The sequence below is a fragment of the Molossus molossus genome, unplaced genomic scaffold (genome assembly GCF_014108415.1).
Source record: "Molossus molossus isolate mMolMol1 unplaced genomic scaffold, mMolMol1.p scaffold_m16_p_9, whole genome shotgun sequence".
Taxonomy (NCBI): Eukaryota; Metazoa; Chordata; class Mammalia; order Chiroptera; family Molossidae; genus Molossus; species Molossus molossus.
In genome coordinates this window covers 64,951,060-64,971,750 of record NW_023425403.1, presented here as the reverse complement: position 1 = coordinate 64,971,750, position 20,691 = coordinate 64,951,060, and the positions used below count along the sequence as shown (strand labels likewise).

Here is a 20,691-nt window from a genome sequence, read left to right as displayed (position 1 = left end):
TGTTTCTTAAACTATTTTTTGTTGTTGTTCTTGCTCTAGGGGTTACAGTATATAAGTTAACTTATCAAAACGTGCTTCAGTTTTGTTGTTGTTGTTGTTGTTGTTGAAAGTATAACAAATATTCCCCCTTTTTTCCCATTAACCCCCGCCTTCCCGCTCTCACGCCCCTCCTGCCTTCCGCAGCCTAGTGTCTGTGTGGATTGGCTGTGCTTATATGCATGTAAGTTCTTTGGTTTATCTCTTCCCACCTCTCCCACCCCCAGCCCTCTGAGGTTTCTTAGTCCATTCCCTACTTGCATGACGTTGGGTCTCTTTTGGTGCACAGCTTATTTTGTTCATTATGTTCCACAAATAAGTGAGATCATGTGGTACTTGTCTTTCTCTGACTGGCTTATTTTGCTTAGTTTATATATTAAAATTCATTAATCTTTTTAAAAATCCAGATGCAAACCTGTTTCAAGATTGCAGTTTCCCATTCATGATTCAGCTGATACGTGTAATGGAAAACAAGCCCAAATCATCAGACCAGCTGAGGACTGAACCCCCAGGGGGAACTGGCCGATTATTTCAGTAGTCATAGTTTAAAGACTAAACCCAACAGAATTGGAATGATTTAATTAAATTCTTAACAGCCACACTCCCAGTGCATGCCTTGGGTTTCCCAGACTTGAGGTCAAATACAAATCTCTAAGGGATGGTTGCTGGTGAGTAGCCATCAGAAAGCTGAAATGACTGAGCTAAGATGCCCTCCTACCAGTCCTTTGGGCTGGGCTGCCCTCCTACCAGTACCTGGTAGTGATGGCTCTCAGACAAGGTCCTCTGGGGAACACACCCTTGTTGTAGGTGCTCTTCCTCACTGTACATACAAAACTCCAGTTTAGCTGTTAGAAAAACGTAGGTTCGCCGGCTGCTATAGACTGAATTAGTCACCACAGAGGGAGAGGGTTTAAAGAATAGCTCATCAGCCCTGGCTGGTTTGGCTCAGCGGTTAGAGCGTCTGCCTGCGGTCCGGAGAGACCCGGGTTCGGTTCCCGCTAAGGGCATGTACCTTGGTTGCAGTTTGTCCCCGGCCCTGGTTGGTCATGTGGGTGGCAGCCACTCGATGTGTCCCTTTCACATCAATGTTTCCCTCTCTCTCTTCCTCTCTCTCCCTCCCACTCTGTCTGTACAAAAAATGGAAAAATGTCCTCGAGTGAGGATAAAAAAAAAAAAAGAATAGCTCATCAAGGAATGTCAGAGGCTGGCTAACAGTGTCTGTCCTCACGCCTTCACACGTCCTCCCTCCAACCGACCCCCCTACACACACACACACGAATCTCCCTATTGATTCTCTTCCAATACTTCAGCACTCACTTTAACCTTTTCATTGCTTTCCTGCCTGCTCTCCTGGGAACAACCAAGTGTTTCCTCACTTAGGTACAAATACAGCTTCAGATGTATCTTATGGAAGTAACCAAACTGAAATGAAACTCCTCTGTGTCTCTCTCCCAAGTACATTGTACACATTAGGTGTCCCGTAAATGTTGTGTGAACTGAATTTAACTGATGCCAATTTCAGACATGCCTGAGGTTAGTCAGTGTTTTTCAAATCACCTATTAATTGATTATTCCTCCTCTTCAAGGTTCTGACAGTGAAATTATTAATATTCCAAATTTGAGTTCTATAGACAATAATCCTAGATTGCATAATGCGTGTGTTTATCTATTAAATAAAATTCTCCTAGCCCTGGCCGGTTTGGCTCAGCGGTACAGAGAGACCCGGGTTCGGTTCCTGCTAAGGGCACATATCTCGGTTGCAGTTTGTCCCCGGCCCTGGTTGGTTGTGCGGGTGGCAGCCACTCGATGTGTCCCTTTCACATAGATGTTTCGCTCTCTCTCTCTTCCTCTCTCTCCCTCCCGCTCTATCTGAACAAAAAATGGAAAAATGTCCTCAAGTAAGGATAAAAAAAAAAAAAAATTCTCCTAAATCACAAGGGATGAAGTGACTCTGAGGTGAAGAGAAAGTAGGTATCAGAAAACCAAATACATCTACAAAGTGTTTTGAAGTGACTTTAAGTTATGTTAACAAAAAATTTACAGTCACAATAATTCATTTTCCATGTTTTATTCTCCCAATAGAAAGGAAGCTCATTTCCTAGATAGTCTAGATCATTCTGTCAAGGGGAAATGGCCCAGCATTCTTTAAATGATATTGCTTAATTACTTTTTCAAACACCAGTGCTCCAAAATGTTGAGATTTCTTCCATCTACCCTCGAAGTCATCCAGCCAGTCAATACAGTATGTTGCTGAACACAGACGTAATGTCAGAAATACTGTGTTCTGACCTTTTAGTCCTTCCTTTTTCCAAACTGCTTCTCAAAGCAAAGCCAGACTTATGTTCTACCAAACCCCTTGCATGTCCCTAGAAATCTCTAAGTCGGTTCAAATTCAGTTACATCACACAGCTTTCTTTCAGACTCACAGCAACATCTGGAATCAGACAGGCAGACCTGATTTGTCATGCATCCTGACAGATATACTCAGAATGTCCCTACAGTTCCATTTTTTCTCTATAAACCTGTCGGAATGAAATACTGTCACTGTAGCTCTGGCTTCTTCCTACAACAATTGTCGTTTCTATTCAGAGCCAGGGTCAGGCTGGAGAAAGAGATGAGGAGCAGAGTGGGGAACACTGAGACATGCCCTCTCTACCTCCAGGACCTCCACACTGAACCACCATGTGGACATCTGGGTGGGGAGGGCCCTCTCCTTAGCCTTTATTGAGCTATGAGAATAGAGATTGATACTTTTCTAATTCATTGTGGCCAAGCTCCAAGGAAAAAGTCAGTGCAGTGTGCTGCCAGTTGGTTTAGATATGGGACTCCAGTAAGAAGTCAACAGGAGCTCACAGCCACTCCGGGCTTTATTTAAGGCACGCTTCATCAAAACTTTTTGTACTTCACAGGTCATCAGAGACCAGAAGCATTCTTGTCAGACTTTGCTTTCTTCTCTCCTCTTCTCTCAGTATGTATCCCCCCTACTTCTGACCCTCCTAATCTTCAAACATTCTTTCCATTCTGACTCATCCCTAAACTGCTTTTCTCAGTAAAGCCAGTATGAGAAGCATTCTGAACTGGAGCAAAAGAAACCACATCACAAGACCTTCTGAGATGTGGCGATGATGTGATGTAGATACACCTGAGAACAGCTGGCTCACCCAGGGAGTCCCCAGCAGTCTGACAGGGTCACTGAAGGAACACATTCTGCAGTCAGCATACACAGTAGCTGAGCCCCAACTCCACCACTCTGTGATTTTATTTTCCTCATTTATAAAATATAGATAAAGCATATTTCACTTCCCCAGAAATATTGCAAAAATCAAATGAGATAATTCACATAAAAATGCTTTAATATAATAAGTTAACAATCGTGATCATAATTGTTAGTATTGTTGTTGTCTGGATAAGCGCCTCCTAGAGTAGTAAATTATGCCAATGAAGACAATGGAATAGTAATATCATGGGCTGTGTGGGATACATGGTCTGAGCTCTCAATATATGATGTATGTTATTTAATATGTGATATATTTTGTCAACGGCTATATGACACAGCTCCCAGCAGTACTATCCACATTATTACCTTGTAAATTACGTTCCTGAGTTACACGTGATAGCTCTATTACATTTGTAGCCCGTATTGTAATATATTTATGGTAAAGTGTAATATATTGTATATACTGTAAATTATATATAGCACAGAGCATACATTTGTGATAAAAGGTTAAGGCTAAAGTCCTTTCACAATTTACAAAGTACCACTCAGATTTTTTTCTCATAAAAACTGTGAATTTGTCATATAAGAACTGACTTGAAGTTGAGAAGGAGACATTTTTATGGTCCTAATATTTAGCAAAACACCTGACCCATACTAGGTTATCAAGAGACATCAAATGCTAAGTAAAACTACAACTATGTCTCAATTTACCAAAATCCATTGACACATTTTTTTAAACAGGGTCATTATGGAGGTAGCTTTTAAAATATGCGTACTCTTTCCTGGGGTCCCGAGACCACGCTGAACAGGCTATTAGAGTCACGTTCCTGGGAGGCCCAGTGTGTCGTCTCAAAGGTCGGGTGATCCTGGGGAGAAAGAAGAGCTTGTGGAGGATTTTAAGCTGCAGATAAACTCAGTGGACTTAGGTTTGGGGCAGGTCCCTCTGCCTGAGGTGAGGCACAGTCCAGGTAAGAGGGGGTCCCCGCACCTGGGCAGGTGCCTTGGCACACCCTCCGAGCTGCCCTCACCTTGACGTGGGCTTTGTGGTGAAGCAAATCTCACTCCGAGTGTGGACCATCAGGAAACTGACGTTGTACTGAATGTCATGGGTGGACTGGAGGGAGAAGGGGCTCCTATAGCCACCAGCACCTCACTCCAAACCCCGTGTCTCTTCCATTGCTCTTGTCCTGTGCTTCCAGTGGATTTCCCCTCTCCTGGCCCCTTCCCCTCTTTGTCGGAGACACTCAGCCCCACCCTCTGCTTGCACCTAAGACACTGCAAAGCAAAAACCAAGGGGCTCACTATCTGCACCCCGGGAATTTGCTCCCAGAAGTAGGGGATGGTCTGTTTAACAGACCTGAGCAAGGACTCGAACTAAGAAAGCTGCAGCAGTGAGCAGGAAGTGGGCAATTATTTTTCAGACAAAACCGGTGGGTTTTGGTGACTGACTGTATCAGAGAGGAGAGTCTAGGCTGACTTGCTATCCCGAAGGTCGCTGCCCTAGATCAGGCTTTTACTCTGGTTTTTGTTTGGTCAAGATTTTGATCGCAGTTACCTGACTGCAGTCTCTCATTCCCTAATTGCTTTCCAAAGGTATAAAATGGATTGGAACAAATCTGGTCATATCTCTCTCCAGGTAACTAGCCATATTTAATGGTTTCCCTTTCTTCCTAGGTAGAGTTCAAACTCCTTCACAAGGTCTACTGAGAATTCCCTGTATGTCAGGAGACGGGTCTCACCACTGCCCCAAGGGAACACTTCAGGAGTGAGTTATGATTTCAGAAATACAACACCCTCTCCTATTCATCTGTTGCATAAGACAACTTGCTCAACTTCAACTGGCTCTTCTAGGCTCGGGTCAAGCATCACTTCCTACTTTGCATACCTGGTATAGTACAAACTCTCCTGTTTGCTAATTATCCCCTTCAACTAGACCACGAGCTCACTGAGGACAAAGACTGTATCTTCTCCACCTGTGAACACTCAGGGTCTAGCTTGGCTTACAAAACAATTTATTGAATAAATAAATGAGAGAGGTGGAACCAAGATCCAGATCTAAAACTTCCCACCTTAGATCCAGTGCTTCTCCCAATATATCACAGCCAGTGAGAGGGACACATTGTGGTAGAGGATCACATACTTCAGAGAACACCTTTCCTATTTTTAATCTAGCACAGGGAAAAAAAATGGTGAAACATGATAAAACGTGTTAAGTTGACATGAGTATTAAGAGACCATACTACACAAGCCCACTGATACTTGAAATGTTTAACCACTACAAGAAGTAAAAAAATATTTAAATCAAAGTTAGCAGAAGATACAGTATTGTTTCATTAGATTAGACATACTTGAGAATATTCTAAAGATTTTATGTTAACACATCATATTATATCCACCAAAAAGTACCTTAATTCCTATTTGGGAACTAACCCAATTTAAACACGTATTGTCTTTTTCTCCCTTGCTATATCCCAGGGGGCACAGACAACAAAAGGGTAGAACGCAAATCTGTCAGTGGTCTTTTTCTTTTTGTATTCATCAGCCAAAGGCTCCACCAGGCAAGAAGTTGAAAACTGGTAACCAATAATGTACTTTCATAAATGTTTCCAAAAAGTATCTTTGTTGTCTCTAATTCTATTAAAAAGAATTATCAGCGAACCAATTTTAAGTCTCTATAACCATGCAGATCTTGTAAAGGACTCCAACCAAGAGCTTCTTCCTTCCTATTACAAACAAGAGTAAAACAAGTAAGCCAAGAAACTGTAGCCATGTATTTATTGGAAACAAACTAGACAGGACATATACCTGATGAAGATGTAACAATGCATAAAGCATAATTGATGCAACATTTACAAAATCGCAAAAGAAAAGGAAATTCATTTTCAAAAGAAACATTGTATCCAAGACACCTCAATCTCTGGACACCATCATACTCATGAGGTTGCCTCTCAACATCCAGAATGAAATGTACTTTAAACTGAACAACTAAAAAGAAAAGTTTCTTTTCCCAAATTGAAGAGTCCTTGGCTACCACCTGTGTGTCACACACATCAGAAGATTTTCACCACCAGAGAGTAACCAGAGGATATTTTTCATATTCCTCATAGGAAAAAGTCTCTCTTACAAATAGAAACATTTGGGGAAAATCCAAGCAACAAATCAGTGGGTGGCCCCAACTCAATGGGGCACCTAGAATCAGCATTTTCTAGAACCGAGGAATTACATGAATTTGATTAATCAGATTTCACTTGAAGAGACTGCCCAGATTAGACAGCATGCTGATTTGTAACAGGTCATTAGCATTGCACTGAGTAAAGGTGCGTGCAGTGGGGCGGGGCGGTAACAGATACTTATCACCTGCTCATCAGGGTTTTCCAAAACCTTTAGAGCTTGACTCTTCTACTCTACAATAGTGTAGCCTTTGAAGAAAATTATCCCAGGTAATCCATCTGTAATCATATAAGTACTGCAAAAAGCAGTAATGGTGACTTGTGTGGAAAGGCAACACCGCAGCATCAGCCGCCAGGGGCCCTAATGGAATCCTCTCTGCAGTGGATGCTTGCAGCATCACTTTCCTTCCACGCACCTGCGCGCGAGAACGTCCTCTCCACGCGAGAACGTCCTCTCCACGCGAGAACGTCCTCTCCACGCGAGAACGTCCTCTCCACGCGAGAACGTCCTCTCCACGCGAGAACGTCCTCTCCACGCGAGAACGTCCTCGCTGCCGGTGGGGGTGGAGCTGGGAGCCCAGACCCGGAGCTGTGGTGTTAGCAGAGCTGGCCACACTCCCCCTTTCCTGCCAACGCATGTCAACAGCTTGTTTCAAACGTTTCACAGTTCTCATGAGTTTTCACATGGAAGGAGATGATTATGAGCTTATCACATTCTATCAACTGTCCAAAAACAAACAAAAAACAAAAGTATCTGAGCACAGCATGTCATCTTTAGAAAACCAATCATCATTGCATTTTCTTGTCCTTCATTTAAGGTGGAGAAATGGAAGAGCACCCACATTTTGGTGGGGAAATGGCAAAACCTTGTCACCAACCGTGGCACCAAGCAAAGGGGAGACAGCTGCGGAAGAAATTTAAACAAAAATGGGGAAAAACTGATAGGGACCATTGAGGCCCTCAGTTAGAATTCTGAGGCCCGATACTTTTTAGTTTGAGTTATAATGCTGGTCGGATTTGCTAAAAATATTAGCAAGGTTCTCTTTCACCTTGAGCTGGGTGGGTAGACTCAGCCCCCTGTCTCCTTAGGCATGTCGAAGGTAATGCCCAAGCAGACTCAAAATGCATGTACACGTAACATGCCAGTCGGCACAAAGCAGGCGGGGGAGGAAGGCTTCCATCTTCCCGAAAACCCCCCAGGAGCCTGACCGTCAATCAGTCCCCTTCCCCAGAGATCCCATGCCCTACGTCTTAGGACAGACACACATAACGTACACAAATGTCCCCCCTGTGCACCACTGAGTGAGACATGCTGTTCTTTGGAGAAAAAAAATACATTCGTTGTTGTTGTTTTTTTCAAGTACATTTCAATATACAAAGATTCTCTAGCTTTGTTTCACTACAAAGACAAAATGATTTCACGTGTCTAAGGGGAATTTCACTTTAACTTCCCTTTGGTGGGGACTTCATGAAGTTTTGATTTTAAAAAATTGCTCTAAATATACATTTACTCCTTATAACCGAAAGCATGAGTTCTTGATGTCCATTTTACATATGTACATAGTCAACAGCAGCTAGTCTGCCTGTGTGCAATGGCTGGGTTGGCACGCCACGACGGGGGCCCGCTGGCTGGGACAGGGCTCAGCACCAGACTCGGGGCGGCTCCGCCAGCGCGGGGCAGCGCGGGGCAGCGCCAGGGACCCCCTCTCGGAGGCTCCGCTATGGCTTGCTCCCGGCCTTGGCTTTGTTGTTCGGGGTGCAGTTCAGGTCTCTCAGCAGCGACTCGCAGTCGGCCAGGGCATCGGCGGGCAGCAGCTTCCGGATCTGCTCCACCGTCTTCTGATAGGCCATCTTCTCCTGCTCCAGGGTCCGGATCAGAGATTTCATTTTGGTCTCTCTAGTCAAAAGGTTTTCCAGGTTGGATTCCAAGGTCTGGATTTTGGCATGAGCCGTCTGTTGGGAAGAAATGGAGAAGGAAAAAAAAAAATTCTCCGAATCAAGAATTTGAAGACCCTGGTTCTTCATTGCAGCAGCAGCAGCCAGATCTTATATATATTCAGCAATCATATCATAGGACTTAATGAAGTAATATGTGAAGCAAATACTCTGAAACCTTCCATGAAATGGAGATTTATAACTTTCTCAAAATTATAGCTATGGTACTAACAAAATACATCTCATTTCACTGAACACATCAAAAATGCAGCATGAAGTCACTAGCCCAAGGGGGTGAGGGTGCTCACTCCACACACCGGTGTTCCCCTGGAATGAGTGCGATCTGATGGAGAAACACTGCCTTGAGGTCTAAAAGGGGCTTTTCACCCTCTAAATGGAAATTCGGGGTGTTCTAAACACATACTCAGGATCCTGTCCATTTTCATAGGTGTCAGTGGTACCCATGAAACTTGGGAACCCAGACATGATGACAACATTGAACTATCAATGAAAAAGTGTGTAACCATTAATAAAAATCATTATGATATAAAGCAGGAGCAAACACACCTCGCCTAATAAGGAAGTATTCAATTAACCACCACTGAAATATCCATGTATTAATGAACAACGTCCCAACTGTGTATTTTTCTTTTTGAAAACAAACAACATTGGCTCTTTTTTTTTATATAAGAAAATGCATTTTTCTATGCACCAGAGCTAATGTAAGATGCAGTAAAGAAAGCTAGTGTCCCTATTCTTGGGGAGCAGTTACTTTAGTGTTCCCTCATTTCTGAGCTATTGTTCTCCTAGTTGGTCCAGAGGTTCACTACACAGAAGCAGGCTGTCGTGTTCTCTGGTCAGGGGACAGATGCAGTACTGGGACAAGCAGAAACCTAGGAGCCCTTGGGTACTGAAGCTCTCACTGAGAACTTACCTCCTTGACCCCCAGAAGGTTCACCTTCCAACCTCCCCCCCCCAGTCCCACCCCTCAGGGTGTGAATACATAGCATGCATTATGTAATGTGCAGATGTGAAACATTAATTTCCACTAAACTGCTTATTGCGTCTATAAATGTGCATTGATTTACAAAGAAATATTTAATCGTTTATATTTCCTAGTAATCGTAAACTTCTTGATAGCAGGGATTTTGTATCACGTGTTTTCATTCCATTCTCTCAAACATGTCTCCTTTTCTTTCCATTTCTGTGAGTTTTACTCTACACAATTTTCATTATCCCCAATTAGACTTGTGCAGATGGTTCTAGCTGGTATCCCTACCTTCTCTCCCCATTCCAATCTGTCCTCATCTAATTTTCCAGACTAGTCCGTCTAAAGTATGGCTCAACTACTGACACCAAGGTCCCTCTGCCACTGGGCCACATCCCTGCATTTGCACCAGCCCCTCCCCCCTCACTCTTTCTTCCACCAACCATTCCGAGTTGTCACAAGCCCAAGTTCCCCAGAGCGTCCCAACTGCCCACATGCAACCCTCCTTCCTGGAATTTAACTGAAAACAGGTGAGGCAAAAATAGGTTTACAGTTGTGAGTACCCAAAACACAGAGTTTGTTCTTGTATTAGTATGTATTAACTATTGTATTATTTTCCATACAAATCACTGTAAGCCTACTTTTGCTCCACCCTGTACATGCAAGACCCATTAGACATCTGAACAGATTCTACTTTGAATGGCCACTGAAGTATTTTGTGGGTGTGCATTTCCTCTCCCACGTGGTATTTTGATTGGCAAGTGCATTTGTATCCTCATAGCCCTGAGGAACAATCTGACACAGCGTGGTCCATGGTCAGCAATGGTTCAATCCAGGTCACGTCCAAGTCGTTCCCGGGATAGCTCTGTACGGGTGAGAGGCACGTATCTCTTTACCTGTAATTTTTCAAGGAGGTCCATGTTTTGCCTTTTCAGTTGGTTATTGGCCCTCTCCAGCTTCTCCAGAGGTTCGCTGTCCTCGCAGGCATACGACGCTTCCTGAAGCTCATCCTGCAGCACGTGATATTCCACCTCATAGGCATGTAACTGTTTAGAAATATCCATCTCAAAAACCTGCCGTGAAAACACCACGGGTTAGTCTGGCCTTCAGTGTGTATACCCAGATATGGCCTGCGTATCTGGTGTATTTCAGAGAGATTTTCAAATACTTATTAATGATAAATAGTATGACATAACAAAAGGAAGAACAGCAAGCATGGATGTCAATGTAAGGACAGACAGATTATTTCTACACACATGAAACATTCTCATCATGAGGCTGAAACACTTACAATAAGTTAATGTTCAGAGATATTTTGTAACCAAAATATACATAATCTAGTAACTATCTCCCAACATGTAGCATACCAGGTAAACAACATTAGTTACTAAGTAACTCCTTTCTATGTTAGAGATCATCTTTGCTGATTAGTGAGCTGCATAGGGTATTTCTACAATAATGAGATCCAAAGCCCTTCCAATTATTTGTCGATGGGGCAGAAAAGTCTCATACATTCTGATCTATTTGCTAATCCATGTGAACCTCTTAGGAGACACCTACATATTCTACCATATAGAGAATCTTCAAAATTGTATGCCCTGATCACTGCACAGAGGTTGTATGGGGTTTAATCAGGCTGCCTCTACTCTCCCACAATGCCACCAAATAGGAAGACAGGTTATTTATCATTACAAGACAGGTAACCCCTCCTAAGTCTGAACTTGTGAGGGAAGATGAGGTAGCAGCTGCCATTTAAGCAATGGTGTCTACACTAATGCTGTGGAGAGAAAAGAACCCACAGAGAATCTGACTTACCCTTCTAGAATCAGATACACTCAAATCTTCCCATTTAAATGAGATTTCTAGACAATATTGTTATACCTCTCAAACAAGTATCACTTTTTCCCTACTGGTGTACATGGTCAAAACAGACCATGGCACAGTCATTAAAAATGATGGTATGGAGCTATATTTATTGGCATGAAAGAATGTCTAACAGTTAATAAATATTTTAATTAAAAATCAGGTTACATTGCCCTGGCTGGTTTGGCTCAGCAGTTAGAGCATCAGTCTGTGGACAGGAGGCTTGCAGTTCAATTCCTGGTCAAGGGCATGTACCTGGGTTGCAGGTTGAATCTCTGGCCCCAGTTGGATCATGTGGGAGGCAGCTAAGTGATGTGTCTCTCTCCCATCAATCTCTCTCTCTCTCTCTCAATCAATCTCTCTCTCTCTCTCTCTCTCTCTGTCTTTCCCCCTCCCTCCCTCTCTCCCACTCCTTCTAAAAAGCAATGGAAAAAATATCCTCAGGTGAAGATGAACAGAAACAACAACAAAAATAAGGTTACACAACAGCATGTGTAGTAAGATTTCACTTATGTAAAAATATATACATATTTATATGTGTATATAAGTAAATGGAGATGTGTAAAAGGAAGTTTAAAATGTTTTACATCTCAAGGTGTCAAAAATGAAGGAATTAAGCAGTACAAATTAGCAATCATAAAACAGTCATGGGACTGTACAGTACAGCATAGAAAATATAGTTGATAATGTCATAGTAACTGTGTATGGTGCCAGCTGGGTACTAGATTTATCAGGGGGTCACTTTGCTGAGCTATGTAAATGTCTGACCACTATGCTGTACACCTGAAACCAATACCTCTGTATAATATTGAATGTCAACTGTAACTGAAAAAAATTTTTAATTTAATTTTAAGGTGTCGAGATTTGTAGTTACTTTTATTTTCTTCTTTGTACTTTTCTGCATTATTTGCATTTTTACTGTGACCACAAACAAAGCTCATCAGAGTCTCCTTTAATATCACTTCTTTCCATGATTAATTAGCTCTGATTGTTAGAAAAGTCTTTCTAATATGAAGTCCAAATCCACCTACCTATCAATTCTATCCATTATTCCTAATAATAATCCCTAAAGCCAGGTAATTCCCTCATTATTTTAATATCAGATATCACCTCTCTCTAAAATCACAAACTCTGGTTGCCAGTCCAAAATGATGTTTCTGAAGAATAAATACATACATAAAAATGTGAAAAAAAACACTGTACTTTTCAGCTTATAGACATTTTAGCAAGTAAAATATGTTCATAGATATTTACAGAATAATCTATTATGATTTAGATTTCATGTAATGGACAGAAAATTTTACATCTAATAATATGAGCTGATGTCCTAGTGTGAATTACAGTGTACAAAATTTTTCAACCTAATTGGTTATATTTGCTCCTATAAACAATATGAAAAAGAAAGAGGATTATTATTGTTGTTCCAATTTTGTAGGGAAAGGAGCGAGGTTGTAATTTGCCCAAAGTCACTCAGCTAGTAGTTAGTAGGCACCAGAACGAGATCTCAAACTCCCTTTACCCTGCTCTCAATTTGGTCCTTTATCTGCCATCCCAGTGCCTTTAGTAAGAGGACAAACTTGATCAATACTCATAAAGGATGACAGCCTATCTACAAATATGGTCTTAAGCCTGTTCATGTCATCTGAACATCAACATATAACAACCACCTGCCTGGACCCCAGGAAAGCAGGGAGTAGACCCATTCTCTGCCCTTATCCATTTTGCTGGACCCTGGGAGGCAGACCCGGGTTCCCTGAACTTCCCTACAGGTCATTTCCTGCTGGCTTCTGGTAGGGCATGGCCAGTGGGAGGAGCCAGCAGGAGATCAGAGGGACAGGAGGAAATGGTTGGGGGTTTCTACCTTGCTCCTAGCCTGCCTAGCTCACCAACAACCTCCAGAGATCCCTCCTCCACAGTCCCTGCACTTGCTGGGGCTGGTAAGTGTTACATCCTCCCCACCCCCTCAGCACCATGGGTGTGCACAGCCTCCCTCTGTGACTAGTTCCTGGGCACTGGCCATCGACTTCTGGTCCCCTTAACACTGCCTACAACTGTGTAACTACACGATCACTGGAATCATCAATGGCAGACTTCATTTCCGGCAAGCGACCCTGATTACTACAGGTCTCCTCATTTAAGCCTCACAAACCCCTTGAGCTGAGTACTGTCTCATTTTGGAGGTGAGAATACTAGGTTTCAGAAGATGAAGTGTGCAAGCCAAACAACTACCAAAGAGCTAGAAGATGATGCCAAATCCGTACTGTTTAATTCCAAAGCCCCATGCTCTTGCCACAGGTATTCCTTGTATTTTTAACAGAATTTAAAGTTAAAAGGTATTACCAAGGTAAGTGGGTTTCATTTTAATTAGTTCTTCCTAACTCTACCAGTTCTATCTTCAGTCTCCCCACAGGTCTACACTGCAAGATTCCTGAAAACTCTTTGTGTAGCACTGAGCCACTTTTTCTGTGGACAGCCACACAGAAAATGTCACAATGTAGAAAGTTCACAACAGTCTCATTTCTAAATAAAATATATCTGATAAAAAAAATTTAAAAAAAAAACCCACACAGCTGTCAAGCAAAAATACATCTTCATGCTAAAATATTTAATATAGAATTAATTAGTAGAGGAAACTGACTTATAATCTTGTACTTATTATTATTATTTAAAGCATACCTGGGTGATAATTTTTTCCATTTCAGATGTATTCATATCAGGTAGTGTGCTTTTAAGAAATTCAACAATATTTTCAAAGTTTTCACATTCCATTATAAGTGTCTCCTGGCTGCTCAGTAGGCTGAGTGCAACCTTGAATATAACTTCAGTTCCCTGAAGAAAAATAATATCTAAACAAAGAGATAATGTTCATAATCAAAATTATGCATCTACTATTGCAAATAGCATGCTCTTTCTTGGTGCTAATAGTGTGTGTGTGTGTGTGTGTGTGTGTGTGTGTTTACTGTGTTTTTTGTTTTTTTTTTAATTACTGCAGTAAAACCACCAAATATTTTGCAAGAGAAAACTGATCAAAATCACCTAGATTTGACAACAAAATATATGACTAAAACAAACCAACAGATGTTCCTCCTTCTTACTAGAACGTATCATCAAAATATCACCCTTAAATGCATAGTTAGCTCTATAAATATACATTAAAACATCCAGCTACATTGTCAATTCAGCAACTGTTGTTTTCAGAGCACAAAACTAAAATTCAAAGTACTATATATAAATAGAACAAATTATTTGTTTGATCTTTATAACACATATTTATGGAAACTAAACTTTGACAGAAACTGTAAAAGGAAAGACCCACAGGAAATCATAGCTATCAAGTAAGAAGCTTATCTACAGGCAAACATAAGGGTTTAAAAAAAATAAGATTATTATCTTAATAAGTCATATTGAAAAAAAGTATACATTTCCCTTAGGCCATTTACAATGTATAAACTAGACATACTGAGTTATGTCAGTTGAAGTTATGTCAAAGTACTCTGGCAGCACAAAAATCAGCGCAATCTAATTAGCAGAATAGAAAGAAAGCACAGCATCGAAGGCTCTGTTCCCTCTGGAGCTTTTAAAGAGGGAACTGGAAAACGACTGCTCCGCTCCTCTTGCACATGCATCTTTCCCTGTCCTGAGAGTCTCTGTTGTTCAGTCAATTCAAAGGAAAGGACTGAGCAGCTCCGGGAGCGCGGGCAGCATCGCTCGTGCGTGTTCTCGTCGGAGAAAGCAGACTACTAGGGAGATTTCTTCCTTGAATTCTGTACCAAGCTTCCAAACATAAGTCAGAGAGAGAGATGCCCTGAAACGTTATAACATCATTTTGATTTGACATACTATTCTCTGAGAAGAATAGAGAGAGGGAATTTATGGAGGACCTAGTCATAGGAACCCAAGCTCCAGAGAAAACTTCACTGGTGAAAAGCAGTCATGTATATGCCACACCAAAGAGAAATCAGATGAACATTTGATTTCGTGCATCTTGATTTTACTCTTCTGATACTCTTTGTCTGTAAACTGCACTGCTGCTAAGACAGCCTTTAACTCTTTAAACCACAGCTCCCAATAAGAAAGACATTGGGGGCTGTGCATTGTGATCTGGTATATGTTTACATATTACACATATACCTAAAAATCTAAAGTTTCTCCAAGTAATGTTTTTCTTTATTATTTGTAAAACTCTCTGATATTTTCACAGTATCCTATTGATTTCATTTTTTATCTAATGCTGGTAATGACCTACAAATGGGCCAATACAACTTGACCAAAAGCTCCAATTTAGCAAAAGCACAGTTGCGAATATTAACTACTTGCACCATGAATACCAGGGAGATGAGCAGAACGTAAAAATTGTGGGAGCCCTTTCTGAGGTCATCAAGGTCCTAAACATCTAGTAAAGAGTTGTTTCTTTAACAATATTTGCTTTTTAAATAATGAACTCAGACAAATCTAACAAAAGACTTGGGAACAGATCTAAGGGCCCCCCAAAGGAGCGTATCATGTCATACTCTCTCCTTATTCCTGGTCTGAACGCTATGATGGAGCTAGACAGGCACCCAACAACCTGCCAGGCCCTGCTGCCTGTGCCCAGCGCTTCTCCCTGAGCCACCGGGTCGTGGAGACTGGCACCACCACTGGCACAAAAGGAGAGTCACGTAAGCAATGCATTGCAGTCCCCTTGTTAACAAGTCAGATTAGGAAATGCCACTAATATAGGTATTTCCATTGACCCAGTCAGAGAACATGTTTCTCCACATTTTGCATTCAGGTTGAAGAGGACAATGGGGAAGAAAAAACAAAACAGAGGTCAGAAGGATAAGTATGAAAATTTGGAAAATGATACAGAGCAACTTCTTAGTTTGGATTTTTTTTTTTAAGTATACTCTGGCTCTGGCTGGTGTTCTCAGTGGTTAGAGCATAGGCCTGGGCACTGAACGACCATGGGTTTGATTCCTGGTCAAGGCCATGTACCTGGTTTGCAGGTTTATACTCCAGCCCAGCTCGGGGCACATATGGGAGGCAACCAATCAATGTGTCTCTCTCACATCACTGTTTCTCTCTCTCCCTCTCTCCCCTTCCTCCCTTCCACTTTCTAAAAATCAATGGAAAAAAAATCCTTGGGTGAGAATTAACAACAACAAAACAAAAATATTCTAATTTTTAGGTATAAATGAAAGTAAGGGCTCCAATACGGCTAACTCAAATAGAGAGCCCAATTCCTCTTCCTATTTTGCTTGTAATATCAGTTTTATCTGAGACCAATATGGTTTCAAACTACTCTCAGAAAAGAGCCAGGCACATTTACTCAATTCAACCGGCAATCTGCTATTCTGTGTGACCCATGATAAAACAACTGGCTAGCAGTACATTCCTTAGAATAAATAACACTGTTCCACTTGATCACAGGCACCTCTTACCAAAAACTCTGGCTACAAATCCTAACGGAAACTGAGAGGCAAACAGTGTGAGGAACCAGGGGGCAGCATAAAGACTGGGGCTGATTTCGTTTTCTTCCAGATGGTTGTAGAGCTCTCTGTGATAGTCGTGAAGGAGTCTGGACAGCTGGTACATCTGAATCTAAGGTTAATGTGGAGAAGAAAATAAAATATTATGCATTCATCTGAGGGTGCAAAAAAATACACAAACTTTCCTTTTCATTACTCTAACATTGAATGACTAATTCATATGTATTTAAATAAATAAAAGCAGCATTCCTTTATTTTTATTGTTGGGTCGAAGTTGATATTAAAGTTGAATTTCACTTAACTGAGGTCATAAAAGCAGGTCACAGAAAGGTCATGTGAGACCACTGGGCAAGTTTCGCCATCACGTGTGTTTTTGTTTAACATACGTATGGAAATGGTCATGTCCCCTCATGTAGGAAGGCGCTGCTTTTGGAGTGTAATCAGAACTGTGCTGGTCCAGGGCTCTCATGGAAAGCCCACTCGAACTTCAGACCAGTGCCGGAAAAGCCTCCATTCTAAAGAATCTACCACATTCCGCTCAGAAGCAACGCTGGCCTCTGTCTGCTGGGCCCGGCGTCTGCTGTACGACGGAGCTCTGGCCTAGGCCATCAGGGAGTCTCCATGTGAGGACACTGCTGGCTTCCCGTGTCATGGACCAGAAGCCCGAGATGTGATTTCTAAAGTCCAAGGTACTCCAGCTGCTTCCTTTCCATGACAAAGCTGCCTAAAGCAAAAACTGCAGTCTAAATGTTTCTAGTATTGAAAGAAGAAATGACTTCATGTGGCTTACTGGTGTTTCAAAAAAATTATAAAGACGGCACATAGCAACTTTTAAACTCACTTTGGGAGTAAGGTTGAGCAGTAATAAATAATAAATAAATGTATGAATTGGACTTTGATTCATATTTTTATCCACACAGTAACAGATTGAGTAGTGGCTCCTTGATTAGTTATATCAGCTTGACACTTTAGTATGAAATGGATACAATATCTTATAAAATCTAGCAGAACTTTTTTCACTAGAAGGTATCACAAAATACCATCTTTAAATAGTTAGCTCTATGAAAATACATTAAAATACCCAGCTATATTGTGAATTCAACAACTGTGGTTTCCAGAGCACAAAACTAAAATTCTAAGTACTATGTATAAATAGAGCTAATTATTTGTTTGATCTTCATCAATAACACATATCTGTGGAAACTAAGGTTTGACAGAAACTGTAAAAGGAAAGAAAGCCACAGGAAGTCACAGCTATAAAATAAAAAGCTTAGCTACAAACATAAAGTTTTTAAAAAATGAGATTATCTTAATAAACCATATTGGAATAAAAACATGTATTTCCCTCAGGCCATTTACAATTTATAAACTAGACACTCCGAGTTATATCAATAGAAGTTATGTCAAAGTACTTTGGTAGCACAAAAATCAGAGAATCTACTTAGCAGAATAAAAAGAAAGCATAGCATCAAAAGCAATCTGTTCTTGTTTAGTTATGCTCGTAATCCAGAAGCAACAATTCAATGTTTAATTTTTTTAACGGACCTTACTTTCCTCCTACTTTCTAAACTAGGGGTGGAGAACATTCCATCAGGGCATATTTACATTAGATTTCCTTTGAAAAAGGCAAATAAAATCACAATTCAGTCTTCTTTCAAAGAGAGCTTTAATAATAAAATGCTATTTTCTAAGAATAAATAACTCTTCCTTTCTACCTTATAGATAACATGACAAATCTGCAGAGGGAAGAGGGGACAGATGAGAAGGGTGGAGCAATGAGAAGATGGAAAAAACTAGAGACCAAAGACTTCATATGAAAAGATATAGCCCTGGCCAATCTGGCTCAGGGTTAGAACATCAGCCTGTGAGGCAAAGGGTCATGGGTTCAATTCCGGTCAAGGGCACGTGCCTTGGTTGTGGTTCAATACCCAGCCCTGGTCAGGGTCATGAGAGAGGAAACCAATCAATGTATCTCTCTCACATCAATGTTTCTCTCCCTCTCCCTCTCTCCCTCCTCTTTACTCTATCTGAAAATCAATGGAAAAATATCCTCGGGTGAGGATTAAAATTTAAAAAGATATAATACTTTTATCAGTCAACAAAATAAACAGCAGACACAAAAAAATGATGAGACATAGTTAGAAGAGACCTCAACCCCCTCCTTTTACAGATAAGGTAACTGAGACAGCCTTCAGTGCCTGAGCTCACATGTGCAGGTTATCAGAAATCGTACCAAGCAATTTCCAAGGCCATTGCTGCTTCACTTTTGAAATTCATATCGATGGCATAAAAAACACTTCTTGCTCTAGAAAGTGGAAATGTGTTGTATGTCACTTTACAAAGCAAAAGGATCTACTCTCCTAGAATAAGGTTCCCTATCTGGTGGCCAATAAAAATGATACCACCGAAAATTGCATGTCAAATTGATGAGACATGTTAAAATAAATTTTAAAAATCACTGCATTTTAAAGTGACAGCTTTCTATTTTTGGACTGAAATACAATACTCACAGGTACTCTCCAGTCTTCGAGATTATAGCGATAGCTACCAAACTGGTGTTTCTGGAAATCAGAGCTATTTAATTCCTTACAAGGGCACGAATGTTTCCTATCCAATATGGAAAAAGTAAAAGCTTCCGTAGTCATTGTTATTATTTCACTTGTGGAATGTTTTCAGACATATGAATAGTCCTCCATTAGGAAGCACCTCACTGTATCTGATTTACAAACCCCGGGGCACGTCCTGAAGGCGAACGTACACCTGAACATCAAACACTGAGAGCAAAGCCTACCCCATAGCAAAAATGTCATCAAAAAGAAAAGTGGAGCATTCCTCCACTCGTCCTCTCAAGAAAATCCCATTTACTATATTATTCATAAAACAAAAAGTCCTTTTTTTTTGCCTGTGGATTGGCACCTAAAACATTAGATGAGAAAACTGATCGCTGGGAAGCAGGAAACAGTACCTCTTCAAAGCACTTTAAGTATTTTACTTCTTACCTAAAGCATAATATTATGACTAGCTAGGTATTATGCCTACCTCACTTCAAAGCAGGAGAACACTGACATAACTCTCTTTAAAGTCTTCCTTTATATTTTACTTCTGAAAGCTTTAAATTGCAAGGTAGTGGTTGTTTGGGATATCGTATCTATAGATAAAATCTAAACTTCTTGTTAGAAACCTATACACTAAGGAAAGTGAAATTTAAACGAGAGAGGAGGAGTGTGTAAACAGGGAGTCCGAAATAGGCTGCAGATGGCAGTAGCAGCCCGGCTGGTGTGGCTCAGTGGACTGAGCAGTGTCCCATGGACTGGGAGGTCCCAGTTTGATTCCCAGTCAGGGCACATGCCTGGGTTGCAGGCTCAATCCCCAGTAGGGGGCGTGCAGGAGGCAGCTGATGGATATTTCTCTCCAACACTGATGTTTCTATCTCTCTCCCCCTCCTCTCTCTATAAAAGATGGCAGAGCAGTGAATACATACCCTTTTTAACCAAAAAATCTGAACAGTGCTTCTTCAGAGCCTGCTGAGAAAAGCAGGCTGAAGCAGTACCACCCATTTTGAATACTTTTTCCTAGTTAAGGACCTCTCTGAGCTGAAGATAAAAGAGGGGAGACAGGGTGAGCTCAAGAAGAACCATGACATAGATACCTGTCATGTGTGCATGAAGTAAAAGAATAAAGACATTATATTTCCAGATTGCAAACAAAAGACCTATGAGTCTTTGCAACTGACAAGTTGAGAAAAAGTGAATATAGATGACTTGATTCTTCTTCCACATCACATGTGGACTTAGGGGATAGAGACCTGAGTACCCACGATCTTTCTTGAATTGCTTATTTACTCACTTCAGGAACTTGATGGAAAAGTTATTCTGCACGTGAAGGTCCTACACTTAGAGGTTTAGCAAAACAGCAAATTCCACGGACGGAAACATGCTTTAGATTTATCCAAGTTCCAAGACAATGGGCCTGAATGTCTTCAAACCCACTGGAATTCAGAAGAGGGCTGCTGCT

General features: G+C 41.2%; 1 protein-coding gene across 2 annotated transcripts in view; it reads right to left on the bottom strand.

Moving 5' to 3' along the window:
• Positions 1 to 5,974: 5,974 nt before the first annotated feature.
• The window catches only part of TBC1D4 (TBC1 domain family member 4), a 98,079-nt gene continuing 83,362 nt past the window's right edge, over positions 5,975 to 20,691 (bottom strand). For both annotated transcript variants that reach the window (XM_036250134.1, XM_036250135.1), the window contains exons 17-20: positions 16,630 to 16,789; positions 13,886 to 14,055; positions 10,243 to 10,419; positions 5,975 to 8,376 (exon numbers count right to left, since the gene is read on the bottom strand). In XM_036250134.1, the coding sequence (XP_036106027.1) occupies positions 8,143 to 8,376; positions 10,243 to 10,419; positions 13,886 to 14,055; positions 16,630 to 16,789 (741 nt within the window). In that variant the 3' untranslated portion in view covers positions 5,975 to 8,142. The remainder of the gene's footprint in view (positions 8,377 to 10,242; positions 10,420 to 13,885; positions 14,056 to 16,629; positions 16,790 to 20,691) is intronic.